Here is an 18,535-nt window from a genome sequence, read left to right on the forward strand (position 1 = left end):
AAGAGAATACAAAGTAATAATCTATCAGCTCTTTTCTAACTACAGTTGTAATTGAAGTTACTGAAAACAGAAATCATACATTCAAATAAGCCATTAAAGCAATCTGTTAGCAAAGGTACTTACATTTAACTTAGAACTGTCATTTTTTTGTTGATCATATAGTCTTCTGAGTCAAAATTAAATTTCCCCTTTCATGTGGAACATTTGACTGACACATGCCAACTGTTCATAATGTAAATGAAGTCATATAAGGATGTTATTATCTATAAAGTTACGAGGTTACATCCCGCAAAACATGAGGAGGAATAAAAGTAACATTTTAAATGCAAACAGAAATCCCCACAAGCTGAAAAAGTTACACTGTGATGGGACGTTAGAGACTATTCTATAACTATTTCTTACTGCAAAGTAAAAAAAAATATTTATACTAAAATATTTGGTATGAAAAAAGGAAGGTTAGCCCTGTAGTACACTGGTAACCTGTCCAGGAAGTACCCCACCCCTCACTCTAGGCCCACTTGACCCTAATTTTGATTAATATAAGAAAACAAATAAATTGAAAACAGAAGTTTCGCTTTATTTTCTGGCCCTTGACTTGTTGATTAATTTATGGTTCATTTTCATTTGAGCACCTTCATAAACCCTATAAATTCTTTTTCTCTGGGAGCGCTCCATATTTTGAGGCTTGTGTCTGAAAATCTGCTTTGCTTTCTAATTTTTATTGAAAGTAGTTCAGTCAGTCAGTTAAAATAGCTGTTTTATTTATTTTTCTCTTTTTTTATTGTTTTGTCTTTTTTATGTGGCCTTATTCCTGGAAATGTCTAGATTTAGTATTTTACCCCCCTCAGACTGATCCCGTGAGGTTCTGAAAGACGCTGAACACTGGATTAAGAGATGCTAAGATTGCAAAAAGCTGTACAAATCTTTAACCTTTTTTTCTTGCTGACGCTTTATCCCCACTTTTTTTGTCTCGCCAGAGACTCCCCGTAGTAATCAACAAACACTCCTCGGCCCTATACCACTTGGGGGTCCGAAGGCTCAGATAAAGAAAACCAGCCGTGTTGGCTTAAACATCCCTTAAACCTTCCTAACAGGCACGTTGGTAAGGGTGAGATTAACTAAACCCCCAGATCTGATCCATGCTGAATCAGCTCTGTGAGCGTAAAAGAGGGAGATCAGGGTGAAATGTTTGTAAATATTTATCATATGTCCATAATAACTGCATCTTTCTACCTCTAATAACTCGGTTGTTAAGTTCTAGTCATATTTGGTGGTTAGATATAACTAAACCTTAATTAGATTGTTTTCAGTGTTTGCTCTGTTGTTGCTCTTTTGTGATTTGCTTTTTATAGATTATAGCTCAGTATCTTAAAAAGTAACAATTGCAGTTCAGTGGCTGCACTGAATTGCGATGTTTGCATTTCTGTAATTACAGTTATTAGAAGACATGCGGGCGTTTGATTCACTGTTTCCTGAAACAAGAGAAATACCTTGTGTCACTTACTTTCTCTTACTGCTTTGTCTCTATTGTGAGAGCAGCAGAATCCAACACTTTGGTAGACAAACATTAGCACTGCCATCTGCCCTCCTAATGTTATCTTTAAGAGTGCTATGTTGCAATATTTTTAATGTGCTTCTATTTATATTTTGTTGAACATTTTTGTAATTACATTATCACATATGTTCACAGAACTCAAAGCAATCATTACTGTAAAATATAAAAAAGATTTCCGTGAATAACTGTTTTCTCTGACCTGTTTTTTTAACTTAGTCCAATTTTGCAATTTTTTACTTGCTGCCCAAACCTTTCTAGTTTCAGGTCTGTTCAAGTTATCAGTCAGTCGCCTTTTGAAAAATGACAGTTGGCAAAGCGACAAATCTGTTGTTCATTTGTCATCAAACTGTTGATTTATTTTTCCTGGAAAATAATATGCTGGTGAATAGTGAGCACGGACTTCTAGCCCATACTGATTTGCAGTCCTCGCCGTTGTCCATTATGTAATGCATAAAAGTTGTTTTATCTATCTTGTGTTTTATTGCACAAACACTGGCTTGCATGAGCTGATTCACATTCTTCTACAGTGAACATGTCCATGTTTCCAAAATGGCAAATGAGTCATTTTCATTATCATCTTATTGCAAGCTATGCAGATTTTAGGCTCATTTACCTCTGATGCATTTTGGTGTTTTTTCAGTCAGATTCCTTCCCATGTTATATGGAGATCAGATACATTGTTTATATGCATGTGTAGAGCATGTGTGTACATGTTAGGCAGATTAAAAAGTGTGCGTGTGTGTGTAATGCTAACTGAAGGTGAAAAAAATCAAACTCCTGAAAGCTCCAATCTCAAGTTTGATTAGCTGTAAACAGAACTCAAGGTTTTATCCTCTAAAATGCAGCAAAGCAGCCGTCACCTTGGCTTCAGCTGTGTGTGTGTGTGTGTGTGTGTGTGTGTGTGTGTGTGTGTGTGTGTGTGTGTGTGTGTGTTGTACATTATGACCACAGTTTGTTGTTGAAGCTGACAGATGTTGAAGCACCGGTGACCTTCATTCCAGACATAAACTGTAGGTCACTCAAACACAATTACCAGGGACTAAGCGCACATACGTACACACACGCCAACGCTTTCCTTTGCTGAATAGTTCCTGCATTTGTTACAGCTTGATTTGGTGTTTGTTGTAATATAACCTAAGGTAGAGTTGAGGTGACGGGGGAAGGGCGGGTTTAGATTACCTCTCTTTACCCCCTCCTCTCCAACCTAAAGCTGATTAGGTGCAGCAGCTTTTGTCACCCGTCGTGTTTTCTGGGTAAATTTGGTCCTACTAGTGTAAAAAAACTGCCGAACTAAGATCATCTTGTAATGAGATCAAGGGGCTTTTTTAAAATTCTGCTGAGTCTGGCGTTTCAGTCTCGCGTCGCCCCTGGGTTTAGTACACATGCACAACTACCTACTACTGCAGTGAAGTTGAGCTAATGAGGTATGTGTGAATGTGAGTGATTGTTCATGTAATTTTACATTGTACTGAATGGAGGTGATGGTTATGATGGTTAGGATTGGATGGATCTGGGACACAAAGGTTCCTGATTTGCAGTCCAAAGTCAAGCCATCAGAGTGTGTAACAATTCTACTAAATGAAGCTTAGCCTGTTTGCTAAGTTGAGTTTGTTGCTGCATTTAGATACCACACTTCAGTCACTGCAACACAGCTTTAATCATAGCAGTGTTTAAGCCCTCAGCGAGCTGCTTATTCTTCTCTCCTTGCTGCCTTTAATGCAGTCTCTGAGTCCCCTGAGGTGGTAAGTTTGTATCACCCTTTCACAACAGGAAACCATATTGGCTTCCTGACCTTAGCTCAGCAGGGAGAGGGGGGACAATGAGGTCAAAGCCCAGAAAAACCAAAATTAATGTTGAACGTGTTTGTCATATTTATACATACAATTGTAACACACCTTTCCGTATTAGACCTTCCATCTGGTCTTTAGCAAAATATTCATCATCTGCTGGTAGCAGTGCACATACCTATTGTTCTAGGTTTTCCTACTAACAGACGAAACCATTGCCTCAAACTAATAAACATGAAACAGTGTGTTTTAAAGATGTGTCCTGTAGGAGAGCCCCAGAAATCTGAGTTTTTCCCCCTTTATACTTGAAAATTGTTTGCAGGCCTTGATTATTCTCCAGACAGACTGTTAAGATGCTCCACGATGATTTGCAAGCAAAACAAAAATGCAAAAATCCCATGCTTTTGCCCTTTCCTGTGCATCATCTTTAGGGACCACTGTACACAGTTTATAAGCAAACAGTGTTTAATGCTCTATCGCAGTTCCTCATCTCCAGGCCAATGCTATGTTTACATTTTATGAAATTAAAACTATACCAATATTTATTACTTGTGAAAACATTATTTTTATAGTTTTGTATCAGTTAAATTGTCACTTACACTCATTTGTTATGTACGCCTGTTCAACTGCATCTAATGACCCAATCACGTGGAAGAAATTCAGTGCATCTAGACATGTAGACAGAGAGGAAAAAAAACACCAGAATGTGGAAGAAAAGTGATTTAATTGACTTTACAGTTTTTCTCAGTCGCTTTGGTGCGTTTCTCAGATCAGAATTGAAATTCTCATAACTATTAGTTCAACCTCCACAACACTCAGTCATTTGTGCACATCATAGTAGCAATTTCTCCTCTCTCTGAACAAACTGCAAATGATTTTGGACATGAATCAGTTGCTTCCATACATTTCCCTGCTGCTTTCTGACATTTCCATTTGCTTATGTCATGTCAGTCAAAAGTAATCATACCTATGGATGCTGAATAGTCGTTCCCAATAAAACTAATATTCATACATCCATTGCTTGAGTCATCACACACAAAATTGTTGAACTAGTTATCACATGCCAAATATTGGCCATCTGTCAAGCAAATCCTATACCTTTCTGTATCATTGTTCCTGGAAATGTCTCCGAAATTGAACAATTGATCTCGGGTGAATTACAGCTGTCACTCATGAGGAGGCGTGTGAAAGTTTAGTTGTAACCAATGACAAACAACTTGTTCACTGTCAATTATGGATGAATCCTGTGAATCCCCAATTGGCAAGCATATATAAACTGCGCAGGAGCTAGTGTGTACCATTTCTACACTTCTGTGACACAAAATGGAAGGTCAGCACCGTGGAAGAGGGGTGAGGATGCGGGGAGGAAGGGGAAGGGGAAGAGGGAGAAGAGGCAGATATAGGCGGATTCCTAATGAAATAAGGGCTACAATTGTGGACCATGTTGTCAATCACGGCCTCACCATGGAGGAGGCTGGTCGAAGGGTGCAACCCAATATTGGAAGAACTACTGTCAGTTCAATCATTCAAACATTCCGTAGGGAAAACAGGTATGCAAACAGTAATACACTGTACTGTACTGTGCCATCTCAGACACATCACATGTTACTGTACTGTATTTGCAATTTCACAAAAAGTTTACTCTGCACCACATAGGATTGTAAGACAACCTCGCGGAGGCGGAAGAGGGCCCCTTTTTACCCCACAGCAAGAAGAAGCCATTTGTGCAATGGTCATTGCAAACAATGCAATAAAGCTGAGAGACATACAAAGCGCTGTCATAGAGAATTACACGGTATTTGGCAATATTGAATCTGTTTCAATTTCAACAATTGACAGAGTACTCAAGAAAAATGAAATCCACATGAGCAAATGGCCCTGCTAGCAGCCATGGATGCAGCATGTGACGACATCACAGCAGGGTCCTGCAGAGGATGGATTCGCCACTCCAGGAGATACTTTCCTCGCTGCATTGCGAGGGATAACATCTGTTGTGATGTAGATGAAAATATGTGGCCAGACAGACAGGAACGTCTGGATGTGCCAGAATGATTTACTGTACTGTTACATGTGCTGTTTATTGTTCACATTAGTGCACAGCTCTACCAAATGGGTGATTTTATGTTTACATGTATTCTACAGTGCACAAGTGACTGTAGCATATTTTTCTTTTGCACAATTCTGTAGGATTACAAACACTTCTACACAATGGAAATGTGAAACGTACGTATTCAGTGTCTCAGTTACTCCCAAGACTCCCATAACATCTACAGTGACTTTACTGCACATTTCAGATGGCTGTACAGGTAGGCCATAGTGCTGTCGTCAGCATTTTCAGGTGTCACCAATTGTTTTTGCAATGGGAAACACTGAAATTATAAACTGTCATAGTGGAAACATGACAATGCCATTTGACTATCTTGTTCATAAAGATGGTGTCAAGACTTTTCATTTTGATGGCACTGACAGTTTCATTGACATGGATACTTGCTTTTGAGGTATGGATAATCAATTCTGTGCATGTGACGTGCTTTTGCAGGCTATCCACTAGGTTTTGCAGTTTGCACTAATTGTTTTGGGAAATGCACTAACTGCTGTGCAAATGTTAATGGTGTTCTGAGAAACGCACCAAAGCGACTGAGAAAAACTGTAAATGCAGCATGGTTGTTGGTGCCAGATGGGCTGGTCGGAGTATTTCAGAGACCTGTGATCGAATGGGATTTTCACATATCCAGTCATTGGAAGTTCTGTGGGTGAAAATGGTTCTAACTGATCCGAACAGATAAGAAAGCAACATCAACTCACATAACAACTCATTAGAACCAAATATGCAAAGGAGTATGTCTGAATGCACAACACCTTGAAACAGACAGACAGATAGATAGATAGATAGATAGATAGATAGATAGATAGATAGATAGATAGATAGATAGATAGATAGATAGATAGATAGATAGATAGCCTCCACAGTCAACAGATCTTCTTCAGATCAGAGCACCTTGAAAATGTGGTAGAAAAGGAGATTCACATCATTGATGTGCTGAGTAAATATTACGGATCATATCAATATAGAAATATCTCAGGAGGTTCTAGCACCTTGCTAGAATCTATATCGAAAAGTCAGATATTAATATTTACAGAACTTATTATTACATGAATAACAGTTATAGCACACAATAACAGGAGAAGATGGATGTATCTATTCATTAAGTCCTCTTTTGAAGCCTCAAGATGAGCATATTTGCTTTTGCTAAAAAAAAGAACCCAAAAAAACATATGTGATGAGAAGGGACAGCCTGACTTTGCCCATTAACTAATTAGTTGTGAGTGACAGCCCGTTATTGAATGAGTTTGTGGTTTCATACCACAGATAACCTTTGATTTTTAAACATGGTATGACCAAGATTTGGAAAATAGACTTAATTCTTCTTCACTATGACCCAAAATGAGTGACTGAGCCCATAACATCAGTGTTTACAGTGATTAAGATTCACATCGATTTCCATTGCATCGAAAGTCTCTTTGGAACCACAGCTGTCACCATCTGTCACAACCTGGAAGATGCATATGTCTGGAGGGTCTAATGTCTTTGGACCCTCCAATTGCTCAGTCATGCAGCAGACTAATATTTAATTTTTACACTGTAAATTTAGCTTTCGGTTATTTGTATTCGAATTTGTCATTTTAGGATGCGTTTTACCGATTACTGGGGAAACCTTACTCCAAAATCTACCATCACATATCAGGCTTAATGTTTTCTGTCATGTTGGAATAAATACATGGCTCTACTCAAGATTTCTGGGTACTGCAGCCAGCTGAATTTCAAATATCCACAGTATCTCTTGCAGGCATCTGAGGCCACAACATGTGATATTTTCTAATGTGGTTGTAAAACGAAATGAAACTTCCTCCAAATATGAGTTTAGTCCTTCAGAGTGTCAACCTGCAGTCACTGCTCAGGGACGACTTTCCCCTCCGGTCCACCTCACAAGGAGCAGAGATCTGACCTTAATCTCAATTTGGGCCTCCTGCTAGGCTGCGAATTAAATCAGCTCTATCCCCTAGCGTGTGCGTGTGTGTGTGTTCATATGTGTGTGTATGTGTTAAGAGGGCAACACCATATGGCCAGACTGATCATTAGGGAGGCTGCCGGAGGCAAAAACCGCTGGAGCTACTCTCCTTACACACATTTACACACACTCACATTTACACACACACACTAACTCGCTCGCTGAGTGTCACAACACATCGTGCTTGGAGGCTGTGACGGACCAGTGCACTTAAGCTTTTTCCTCGCACACAAACGAGCACACACACTCTCCAGTGTCGTAATGAAGGTCCTCCATGTCTCCACAGATGGTGTTTGTCTCCTAAAGTCTCATTGGTGCCGGTAAACAGAGAGCTAGCCGGACCAAGACAGACCTGCCTCTGGGCCCTGAACATACATCTGTGTGTGTATGTGTTTGCCATGTTTACCATGTCCCTATGTGTGTGTGTGCTGGCATTTCTTCAGTTCATCAGGAAAGTAGAGGGAAAGCCAACAGAGGAAAGACAAGGAAAGGAAAGAGACTAGAGAATGAGATGGAAAAGCAACAGAAAGATGAAAGAAGTGAAGGGAAAGAGGGATGAAAGTAGATTATCAAAACAAGTGGACAAAAAGCCTAAAGAACAGACGGAAGTAGGAGGAGAATAAAAGATTTGGGAGGAAGATACATGAAGGAGAGTTAAGGAAGGAAGAAAAGACTGTGGCAAGAAAAAATAATCAAAGGAAGAAAACAGGACTGCATAGCAAAGCTGAAAGAAACGGTAGGCTAGAGGGATGGAGGCACATGGAGAAAGCAGGAAAGAAAGAAAACTAAAGAGCCGTCAATGTGAGAAGAGAAGAAGGAGAGGGGGAAATTAGTCAAGTTGGATGTATACACTGTGGTTCGTGTAAACTCATCTTCAAAAACTGGTCACCAAAGCATTTAAGGCAAAGATGCAAGTCACTGAAAAAAGTGTATTCACATTATAAGAAAATGGAAATCTACATTTTTTTCCATAATTTAAAAACTGCTGTTTCAGTTATTTTATGTTTGATTAAACGGTTGATAAGCTGTCATGAGTCCTACGAATGTCACCAAGAGTGGGTCTCCTCCATTTACTGGGAAGTCAGTATCGCCTCATTGACTGAAGGTTATTTTACTCTGCTGAGCAGAATCATTAATATGTTTTCAGCTTAGAATAACATCAAGATTCGGCATTTGGGAGCCGGAGTAGTAACATGGATTAATCCACTTGACCCTAGATATTAAATATAATTTTCTTTTTTTAATGTAGAACTCAACACAACAGGTCTCATTCACCCAATGTTTTTATCTAAGTGCTTTCTTTCTAACTTTAACTCTCCAATGAATGAATCACAAGCAGATCTGGGTTCAGTCTGTTTCAGGGAGACTGGAGCAGCCAGGGATCGAACTACCAACCTTCCAATTAGCAGATAATCTGCTATACTTCCTTAATTAAAACTAGCCAATATAAAGTTTCTGTTTTGGACTTTACTTGCATTACATGACATCATTTTCATTTTTACAAGCTTTTTGATTGGGGTTAGACATCAAAGCAGTTAGCAAGACATAGAAAAATATTGTGGCATCAGTTCAAAGAATCATTTTTAATACTTAGAGAACTTATGGAAAAAACTGTGTATTTACAACACACATTGAAATAAAAGCCAACCATAGTTTTAGTCTGCAAAATCACTGAACATGTGATTGAAAATATTAGTAGAAATAGTAAAGGTAAAAACTACAAAAGGGTGTTTCGCTTTGCTTTCATTATTTTAGGACAAACATGGGGTTGGTGGGATGAAGGAGTCAGCTGGGGACAAGGTGAGAGGCAGTTGATTTGCTGTGGCGACCCTTAAAGGGAGCAACTGAAAGAGGACTTTGCTTTTGTTATTCTCCTTCTGGAAAATCCTTTTGTCCCTGTGACATTTGTCGGGTAAATCCACCAAGAACAACGCATGATGCCGTTAAAGAACAGTGCTCTCAGAAGTTTGCCACTTTCTGTTGCGACCAGTCCTTCAGGAGCAGAAAAAAAAGCAGGAAGGAGACCAAAGATTGCAGGAAGAGATGGGATCAAATGGCAGACAATAGAGAAATGAAGAAATGACCGTTTGTAACCGTGTCAGAGTTGAAAGTGAGTCGATGTCCCAAGTGAGCTGCTGTTCTTGAGGCGTTGTTTAGTAGTGAGGGTAACTGAAGTGAGAGTGAGCGGTACTGCAGACATCATAACTGGCTGCTGTGGTGAGCGGAAAAAGCTGCAGACTGAACAGTCAGTGTACATTCAGGCCATCACCTGTGGTCATGACTGAAAATATGTGGTTGCAAATAATTTATGAAATTAGTTTCCTTATGTGGGTTCCCACCACATATCTGAAGTCTTTACTCTTTCTCTGAGTAGAGCAACAGCTACATTTTTGACAGCAGAGGTGAGAGAGTGGCATCTGATCAGGATGCATTTTCAGTACCTTTCACTGGACCCTCGGGCCGACTAAAGGCCGACTCGTGTCCGACTCATCTGTTCTGGAAACACAATGGAAAATGTGTGAGAGTTTCAGTATACAAGAAGTGTGTCTATTCATACTATCCAATTTAAATGGACCTAAATCTTAAATAGTCACAACAGAATAACCCAAGTTTCTGCTGTAACAAAAAGCACATCTTACTTTAATTCTGAGCCTTTCTGTAGGTCTCTAGAAAATTAATTGCGTGATGGGGAAACGACTGTTTGTGTGAGGAGATTTTGAGGAGGCCAAGGTATTAATAACCCCAACTGTAAGAGAAATACCTGATTCTACTGAAGAATTTGACCAGAAAGCTTATATTATGGCTTCTTACAAAACCTCATTTTATTATAATTCTGTGTGCAGAGGATTAAGGGTTTTCTCAATCCACAGTTTGAGTCTTACCTCAATTTTTGGTTCACATTTTTGGTTAACTTTTTTTATTTTTTAATGGGGCATAGATAAGAAAAAAATGGGAGACATTTTTACCACAGTGATAATCACTTGACTGTGACTGATCTTTAAAAATTAGAGCTTTCATCAGACTAGCACCACAGGAAGAGCATTTGCATAACATGAGACGCTGGTCATTAGTGTTGCAATTTTAGTATCACATCTATACACTTATATGTAATTATGATAACTTAATATTTTATAAAATGTCAAAAGATTCTTTATTTATGCCCCCGTTACCAGGCGAAATTTTAGTTTTAGAAAGCCCAACTCGTACTCTACCAAAGCAAAAATGCAACACAACAATGATGCATTCAACTGATATGAGTGATAGTAGCATATACAACTCTTCACCAGATGTGCTGGATTTTGCAGCCTTCTTATTTCAATAAAATTAAACAGTCCTTTTTGGAAGCAACAGGAACATCATCCTCCTCCTACCTTTGTCTCCAGAGCTAAGCAGTATGATCGGATAAATCAGTTTCGTAGAAAAGATTTTAAAAAACTGACAAGTGCTTAATGTCTTCCATCCAGGTGCTAATGCCAAGCTGCGCTACCAGATCACATCAGGAAACACCATGGGCACCTTCGACGTGGAACCTGAAGTGGGCACCATCTTTGTGGCTCAACCTCTTGACTATGAGATAGAGCAGCGCTACGAGCTCCGGCTGGTGGCCTCAGACGGGAAGTGGGAGAACGAGACACTGGTGGTCGTTCAGGTGGTAAATCGCAACGATGAGGCACCAGTTTTTAGCCAGACCGAGTATCACGCTGCTGTGATGGAAGAACTCACCCAGCTTCCTGTTTTCATCCTAGAGGTTAGCGAATCTGTTTGTGTCGTATTAAAAGTTACTTAAAGGACTTTTATTAGTCATTTTAGATCGGATTATGTTCACTATAATCAACTCAGTTGTGATTTTAAAACACTGACATTAGAATAGACAATGCGGTTTTTCAAGTTTTAGTCGCGTCGTAAAAAATTATACAAAATCATATATAATTAAACAGCAATTTATGTTCTTAAGAATTTGACATTTCCTTTTCTGGTGATGCTTAGCGGGAATTTTTATGACTTTTGCAATGCAACAGACAGAGCAACTGCTAAAAGGAGTCACACTCACAGCATTGTCTTTTTCAAATTCTTACAAACGGTTTAAGCTGAATTTGATTGGCTGCTCTTAGGAAACTCCCATAAACAGAGCTCAGCCAAGAACCCCAAATAGAGCCAGACTAAGCTAAGTTCTCTTTGTTTTCCACTACTAATAAGTGCCAAGTTTTTACTCTTTTCACACAACAAAATAATGGATTAGTCAATTTATGACCATATACAGCGTAACTACAAAACACATGAATGGATGGATTGATGGCATGTTTTCATTTTTTTTGTAACTGTTAGCCATTAGCTTTAGCCTCTAGCCTTAAGCACTGATCACATGTCCACTCAGTCCAGATGAAACTGTTTAACATATAAACTTGAGAAAGTAGCACCTCCCAAACATACCTTTAAGATAAAGGAGTTTATTGTGAAAATGTTAGTGTTTATATGAACAATATGTGAAAATGTATCAGATGTACTGGAAACAAACCTAATTGTGTTTGTTACATTAGGAACATCGAGCTGTATTAGCCTGGAGCAAAAACCTACCTGAGATCAAGTGACCACATACTAACACATCGCACATGTATGAAATTGGTTAGCACAATATTAGCTGACAGAGGCGCCAGTGTTTAACCAACCAAAACCTCCTGACAGGAACTGCCTGCCATTTGAAAAGTTGCTTCAGAAAAGTCAGAGTCAGCCTCCTCCTCCTGTGGCTTTCATTTCGTCACACCTATCACCGGTAATTCACAGTAATATGCATGTGCCGCCAAGCTAAATCAGATTAAAAAGGTGGAAGCGCGTCTGGGAGGCCAGGGAAGTAATCTCTGTCAGAGAGGCATGTGTCACCAAGCCCTCAACCTGGGCCTACTTCCCCTCGCCTGCTGGAATTGATTTGATGTGCGTTTGGTTCCTCTCTAACGCTCTCGATAGTTTTTTCTGCTACGCGGCGACCAGGGCCTCCCTCAATGCCCGCCACTTTCAGCCCTTGCCCTCAAATATAATTCAGCAGATAGCGAACAGAGGGGAAAATCCAATTTGAAATGAATATTTTTTGACTTCACCTGCGCAGCAGCCTGCTCTGCGGTGCCGCGGCTGCTCATCTTCAATATTGTGTACCTGCATCACGTTGTCAAGAAATGCAAAGAACCCACATGGGGGAGGTGGCTGGGGAAGGGAGGAAGGGGGGATGACTTCAAAGCCTTCTGTAAACAAACCCTCTGGTGAGAAAAGAGGAAGAGAAAGGGTAAAAGTGTACTTTTTCTTGCTTTTGTCTGTGTCTATTAACTTTTAATTGCATTGTGTGTCTCCTTGACAGATGTGAGAGCTCGTCTCGTTTCTGCTGCTCTTGTCCCCTTGTTCAGAGAGATAGCAGGAAGGCTGGTTAATTAAGCAAACAGGACAAAGCAACTGAGAAATGTTTATTCCTGTGTTGGCAAGTCCCCTTGTGCAGGGGCAGCTGCTGCAATCAGCTCCCTGCCTCGTGTCCTATTTGTTGGGCTTCACATTTGTACATAATGAACAAGCAGTTCAGCTTTTTTAATAAGAAACTGCCTGATGTATAAAAGAACAATAAAAAAAACTGTTTCTTTAAAGAAAAAAAATGTTATTGAATGGACTTGCGACGACAAATGTGACAGCTTGCGATTAACTTTTGCTGCAGTCCTTCTATAATGAAGCCACTTTTTTAACAAGGAAATGTTCAGTTGGTGTTTTTTGATGATTATTTTTTATGTATTTGTAATTTTTTAAGTTTAAAATTATTTTCAACATCATCAAAAGCTTGATTAGTAAGTCTGCAATAAGTTTCGTGCTTTAATTCTGAAGACATTTTCAGCCCTTTTTCCACTTTTCCAATTTAAAAATGGGGACTAGTCAGCATTTCATACACAAAAGCACTTCAAATAATTAGAATAAAGATCTGATGTTATAAAATGCAGCATCTGGCTTAAAGCCCAGAATACAGTTCATGCATCTGTGTGTCCAGAGGAATCTGGGTGACATAAATTTTGTCATCTCGTGCAGAAACAGGTTGTCAAAGGCTCTGTGAAACATCAAATTTTAAAACAGTTCCTTAAGGTAAACCATAGCAGTTAACAATAATGGTATCTGTTAAAGTATGTGCTCCTGGTAAATGAAAAAGTTAGGAATGAATATGTTTATTTACGCTTAACAACATAATACTTTAGGATATTAATGTGAGGGACCATTAGTATTGGTAATACTGTGATGTTAACAATATTGATATTGTGGTATGGCCACCTTTATATTTCAACACAACCTGAACTCTCTTAGCCAAGCTTTCTCATCATTTCTTTAAGTGGTCTTCAGGCTTCTTCAAGGACATTCAAACCTCTTCTTTAGATGTTGGCTGCCTTCTATTCTGCTTCAGTAATGTTGAGCTCCAGACTCTGGGGAAATTCCATTGTTTGTTTTTCCATCTAGGTATATTTTATTGCACTGGCAGTGACTTTGCGACCATTGCCATGCTGAAAAATGAAACTATTTCCAATCAGACAGGCTAGAAGGCAATGTGTAAATGAAAATCTGATGGTGTTTTTCTGCGTTCAAAATTCTGACAAATTTTGACAAAATCCCCAACAACAGTAACTGAAATGCAAACCCAAACCATCACAGAACCTGCAGTTTTTGCAGACTGCTAGTTAAAAAATGTGCCCAAAGATAGTTCTTTGCTAAGCTATCCGTTATGTGTGTATGCAACACTGGTTCATCCATGGAGTTATAGATGGGCTTTGTTATGCTTAAATGTCACAGGTACAGGGCATTTCGTTGCCCTGTACCTGTGACATGTGCAATGACAATAAAGTTGAATTCTAATTCTATTCTATTCTAATATTCATTGGCTTAGGAAAAAAAAAACAATCATCTGAAAATGATCAGGTACAAGAAGTGGATTGAAAATGAGTGAAGAAGCAGCCAGTGTGCAGAAAGCCTGGAGAACTATTGCTTAAGACCACTTTAAAATATTTCCAGAAAGCCTGGCTCCTTGAAAGAAATCAGGGGAAACATTTACACAGTGCTTTATATCACCTGGAAATTTCTAGTAACACTGTGACTAAAACAGCAAGCTTGATCTTTAATTTTTAATTTGAACTACAAACTCAGTGTTTTGAGAATTTTAGATTTTATTTTACTGTTATATTTCTGTGTAATTTTTGTAGGTATCAGCTACAGATCCCGATCAGGAAGCTGACCAGAGTGCTCTTCGCTATTCCCTCCATGGCCAGGGTGCTGGTGGTGAGTTTACCATTGATGAGCGCACTGGACGAATCTATGCTCAACGTCGACTGGACCGCGAGGAGCGCCCTGCCTGGAGATTCCTTGTCCTCGCCACAGATGAGGGAGGGGCAGGTCTCACAGGATTTGCTGATGTACTTTTAGAAGTCAGAGACATCAATGACAATGCTCCCTTCTTCCCCTGCCCAGCACTGGAAGTAGATGGTTGTTTTGTTGGTCAAGTGCCTGAAAATTCACCTGCAGACACATCCGTCATGGAAATGCGTGCCATGGATCTGGATGACCCCAATGAGGGCAGGAATGCCTTGCTCACATACAGCATCATCAAGAACATTCGCAACGAGATCAACCTCAACCTGTTCTCTATCAATGCCACTACGGGCACCATCTACACAGTACTACGCTCTCTGGACAGGGAGATGGAGGACCGGTATCTGGTAGTGGTGGAGGCCCGTGATGGAGGGAGTTTGGCAGGGACAGGGACAGCCACCATTATGGTTTCAGATGTCAATGACCATCCACCCATCTTCACTCAGAGACTCTACAATACTCAGGTGAGTCAACCTCGCTAACCTTCTTTAAACATTTACATTTATTTTACCAGTGATGCATGTAAATAGATCACTTACTTCTATGTGTTGATCAGGTGACTGAGGACCTTGAGGTGAATAGCGAGGTTCTTGTAGTTTCTGCCACAGATGGAGATGAGGGCGAGAATGCTGTGGTAACCTTCAGCATTGTAGGTGGTGATGAAAACAGAAAGTTCTTTGTGGAGACAGACAAAGTGAATCGACGTGGCGTAATAAAACTTAAGAAGAAAGTTGACTTTGAGAAGCCTAACGAAAGGACTTTCAATCTGACCCTGAAGGCCGAAGATGCCGATTTCTTCAGCCTCGCCTATTGTCTCATTCAAGTGGAAGACTCCAATGACCATCCTCCTGTCTTCTTTCCACAATTCTATGAGTCACCAGCTATGTCTGAAGATGTGCCAGTGGGGACAATTGTTGCTCAAGTTACAGCTTCTGATCTAGATTCTGGCCAAAATGGGCGTTTCTCTTATAGTATATCCAAAGAGTCAGATCCCTACAATCAGTTCCTGGTGGACCAGTCTGGTTGGGTTGTAGTTGCTGATTCTTTGGACAGGGAGAAAATTTCACAGCACAGGATCATGGTCTTGGCTACAGATGCAGGGAGTCCCCTCCTGACTGGCACTGCCATTGTTGTGGTGACTGTACTTGATGTTAACGACAACGGGCCAGAGTTTGAGGTCCCCTACAAGCCTGTTGTTTGGGAGAACACAGCTGCACCTCAGCCAGTGAAAATGAATGAAACCTCCTTGCTCCTTCATGCCACCGATCGCGACACCTCCACCAACAGTGGGCCATTTTCCATACGGCTTCTGATGCTCACCTCAGACGCCACCAACTTTAACCTGACGGACTTTCGGAACGGAAGCGCAGCCATCACCGCGCTCCGCGCTTTTGATCGTGAGCGGCAGAAGGAGTACCGCCTCCCAATTCTCATGATTGACAGCGGCTCTCCTCCAATGAGCTCTACTAGCACGTTGACAGTTGTGATCGGCGACAGGAATGATCATCCCCACTCACCTGGACACACCAACTTTATTGTCTACAGTTATGAAGGTATGTTTTGTTTTTATCTAATTCAATGAGGTTTCCAATGCTTAATTTTTGAGACTAGCTCCATGAAACCTATATATTATTACATAATTTGGTTCCAAATGTCCATGATCAAAGCTACAGAGTTTGCTGAGGTTTATGAAAATAGGTTCTGAAGTCCTAGTCTGTGAAAAAAAAGTTTTTTTTTTCATGGCCATGATCAAATAAAACTACACACAGATCACATGAAGCGTGTTGTGTCAAAAAAAAGGGTTGATTTTAGATGTGACGGCAAGTTTTTCATTGTTCACCACTATTCATCTGTTGCATCTATGACATTTTCATTCAGTGATCTCATTGTTGTCCCCGAACAGAGAAAATTAAACGTGGGCATGTTTCACTAAATGTGCCGAATGCACAATGTGATTTGCGAAAACAAAGTGTTTTTGTTCATCGCGATGCTTTTCATTTGTAAAAACAGTAAGCATGCAAGAGCCCTGTAGGGTCTGTAAATTTATCTGTAATTTGTGAAACATAATGCTGCTAACATTTGTGGTGTGAACAGTAGCTGCAAAAACTGTGAAACTGGCCCCAGGCTTTTCTCTGATTTAGTGAGGCATCAAAGTGAACCAGTGTAAAATAAATGTAAACTAGCTGCACACTGATGAAAACTGATTGAAAACTGGAAATTGATGAAAACACGATGTTTAAATAAATGTGTGCTGTTTGTATCCACAAAATTTAGACATTCATTTGGTTTTGGATTTTTCTTTCATGAGAGTCTCACCGTTCAGTCTAGTATTTTACACTCCACTGGAGAAAGTTTGGGTGTACTATTGCTTGAACACGCCTTTACCCCAGAACATAATGTATTATATTATATTGTCCCAGTTAAAAGTTCCCTGGTCACTCTGAGGGATTCAGCATGGTTTCTTTTTAAACCTTTAGGTCTCTATTATCCCACCCTATCACATAAAAATCTCCTCACATCAAGCGTTTAATGCACTGAGTGGCCCTTTAGTGCCATTTTTCAGTGCAGTGTTTAGGGTCTTCACCCATACTTTCATTTTTCCACATAAGAAAAAAATAAGGATGCAGTTGAGCTGGTAGAAGGCATAATCACACAACTACAACCAGGAGGGTAGCTCGGTCGATCCCCAACTTCTCCAGCCTCATGCCGAATTATCCTCAGGCAAGTTGCTAAACCCCAAGTTGCCCCAGATGCATTCATCGAAGGGCGAGTATGTGTGCGAATGTTAGGAAGCTAGGTATAGATTAAGCTCTGTATGAATGTGTGTGATTGGGTAAATGAGACTTGAGGTAGAAAGGCGCTATATATCACCATTTATCATTTACAACAAATCTGAGATGCCTGCCTTTTTGTTCTGTCACTATTTAGGTTTAGGAACAGATTGTGTTTTATGCTCTTTCACAGCATTAACCACACATTACAAGTCAAACTTCTCCCATTTGCAGCAAGCATCTCCTCAGTTTTCTTGGTCACCATATTGATGCGTCCTTCAACAGCGGAGCACATTTAATTATGGTCTCTTGCTGTCTCCTTCTGACATTTAGGGACTTTTTAAAGTCCGCCAGACTGCCTTCAATATTGAAAAATGACACTAAAGCGTTACCCAGTATGTTTTAACATGTGACACCTGCAGGTCCTGACCAAGCGTCAGTATGTAACGTGTTGGGAGTGAGAACGAGTTGCCCTCCCACCACCTTCTGAGCGCTCTCCACTCATGTTGTTAAAACTGTACTTGTCACAGTCGACTGCTCACAGCCTCCTGCTCCAGCCCACATCACTTATTTAGCGTTTCATACCATCTGTCGGCCCTCTGTAATTTGCTGGAAAAACTAAGGTATTCTGTAATGTATTTTTAGTGGATTCCCTCTCGGGGGCCTTTCCACATGAAAGTGCATTAACCTGCTAATATGAATCCATCACGTACCTTAACAACATACCATGAAGCAAACAATTAAGACCAGCTTAAGTCCCGGGTTTGATGAGCACGTAAACAGGAGGCTTTTTTAAAAGGCAGCTGATTTCACGGCTAAAGAGATTACAGAGCTGTGTTCAGCTTTTTTTGGAAGAGGGGGAAACTAATGCGTGAACATATTACTGCTGTGCCGTCAAACCATGACCGTGTGTGCCAATGAGGCATTGCCCGTCACCTTATCTCCTTAAAGAAGCCTCTACTTTTTTTCCTTCAC

At 40.1% G+C, this 18,535-nt stretch overlaps 1 protein-coding gene across 1 annotated transcript in view; it reads left to right on the plus strand.

The window, feature by feature from the left end:
• The window catches only part of LOC309717583 (neural-cadherin), a 145,537-nt gene that overhangs the window by 98,646 nt on the left and 28,356 nt on the right, over positions 1 to 18,535 (plus strand). Inside the window, exons 17-19 of the mRNA XM_082552258.1 lie at positions 10,877 to 11,160; positions 14,624 to 15,253; positions 15,346 to 16,342. Coding sequence (XP_082408384.1) covers positions 10,877 to 11,160; positions 14,624 to 15,253; positions 15,346 to 16,342 — 1,911 coding nt within the window. The remainder of the gene's footprint in view (positions 1 to 10,876; positions 11,161 to 14,623; positions 15,254 to 15,345; positions 16,343 to 18,535) is intronic.

The sequence above is a fragment of the Aulonocara stuartgranti genome, assembly GCF_965226115.1.
Source record: "Aulonocara stuartgranti genome assembly, chromosome: 11".
Lineage (NCBI taxonomy): Eukaryota > Metazoa > Chordata > Actinopteri > Cichliformes > Cichlidae > Aulonocara > Aulonocara stuartgranti.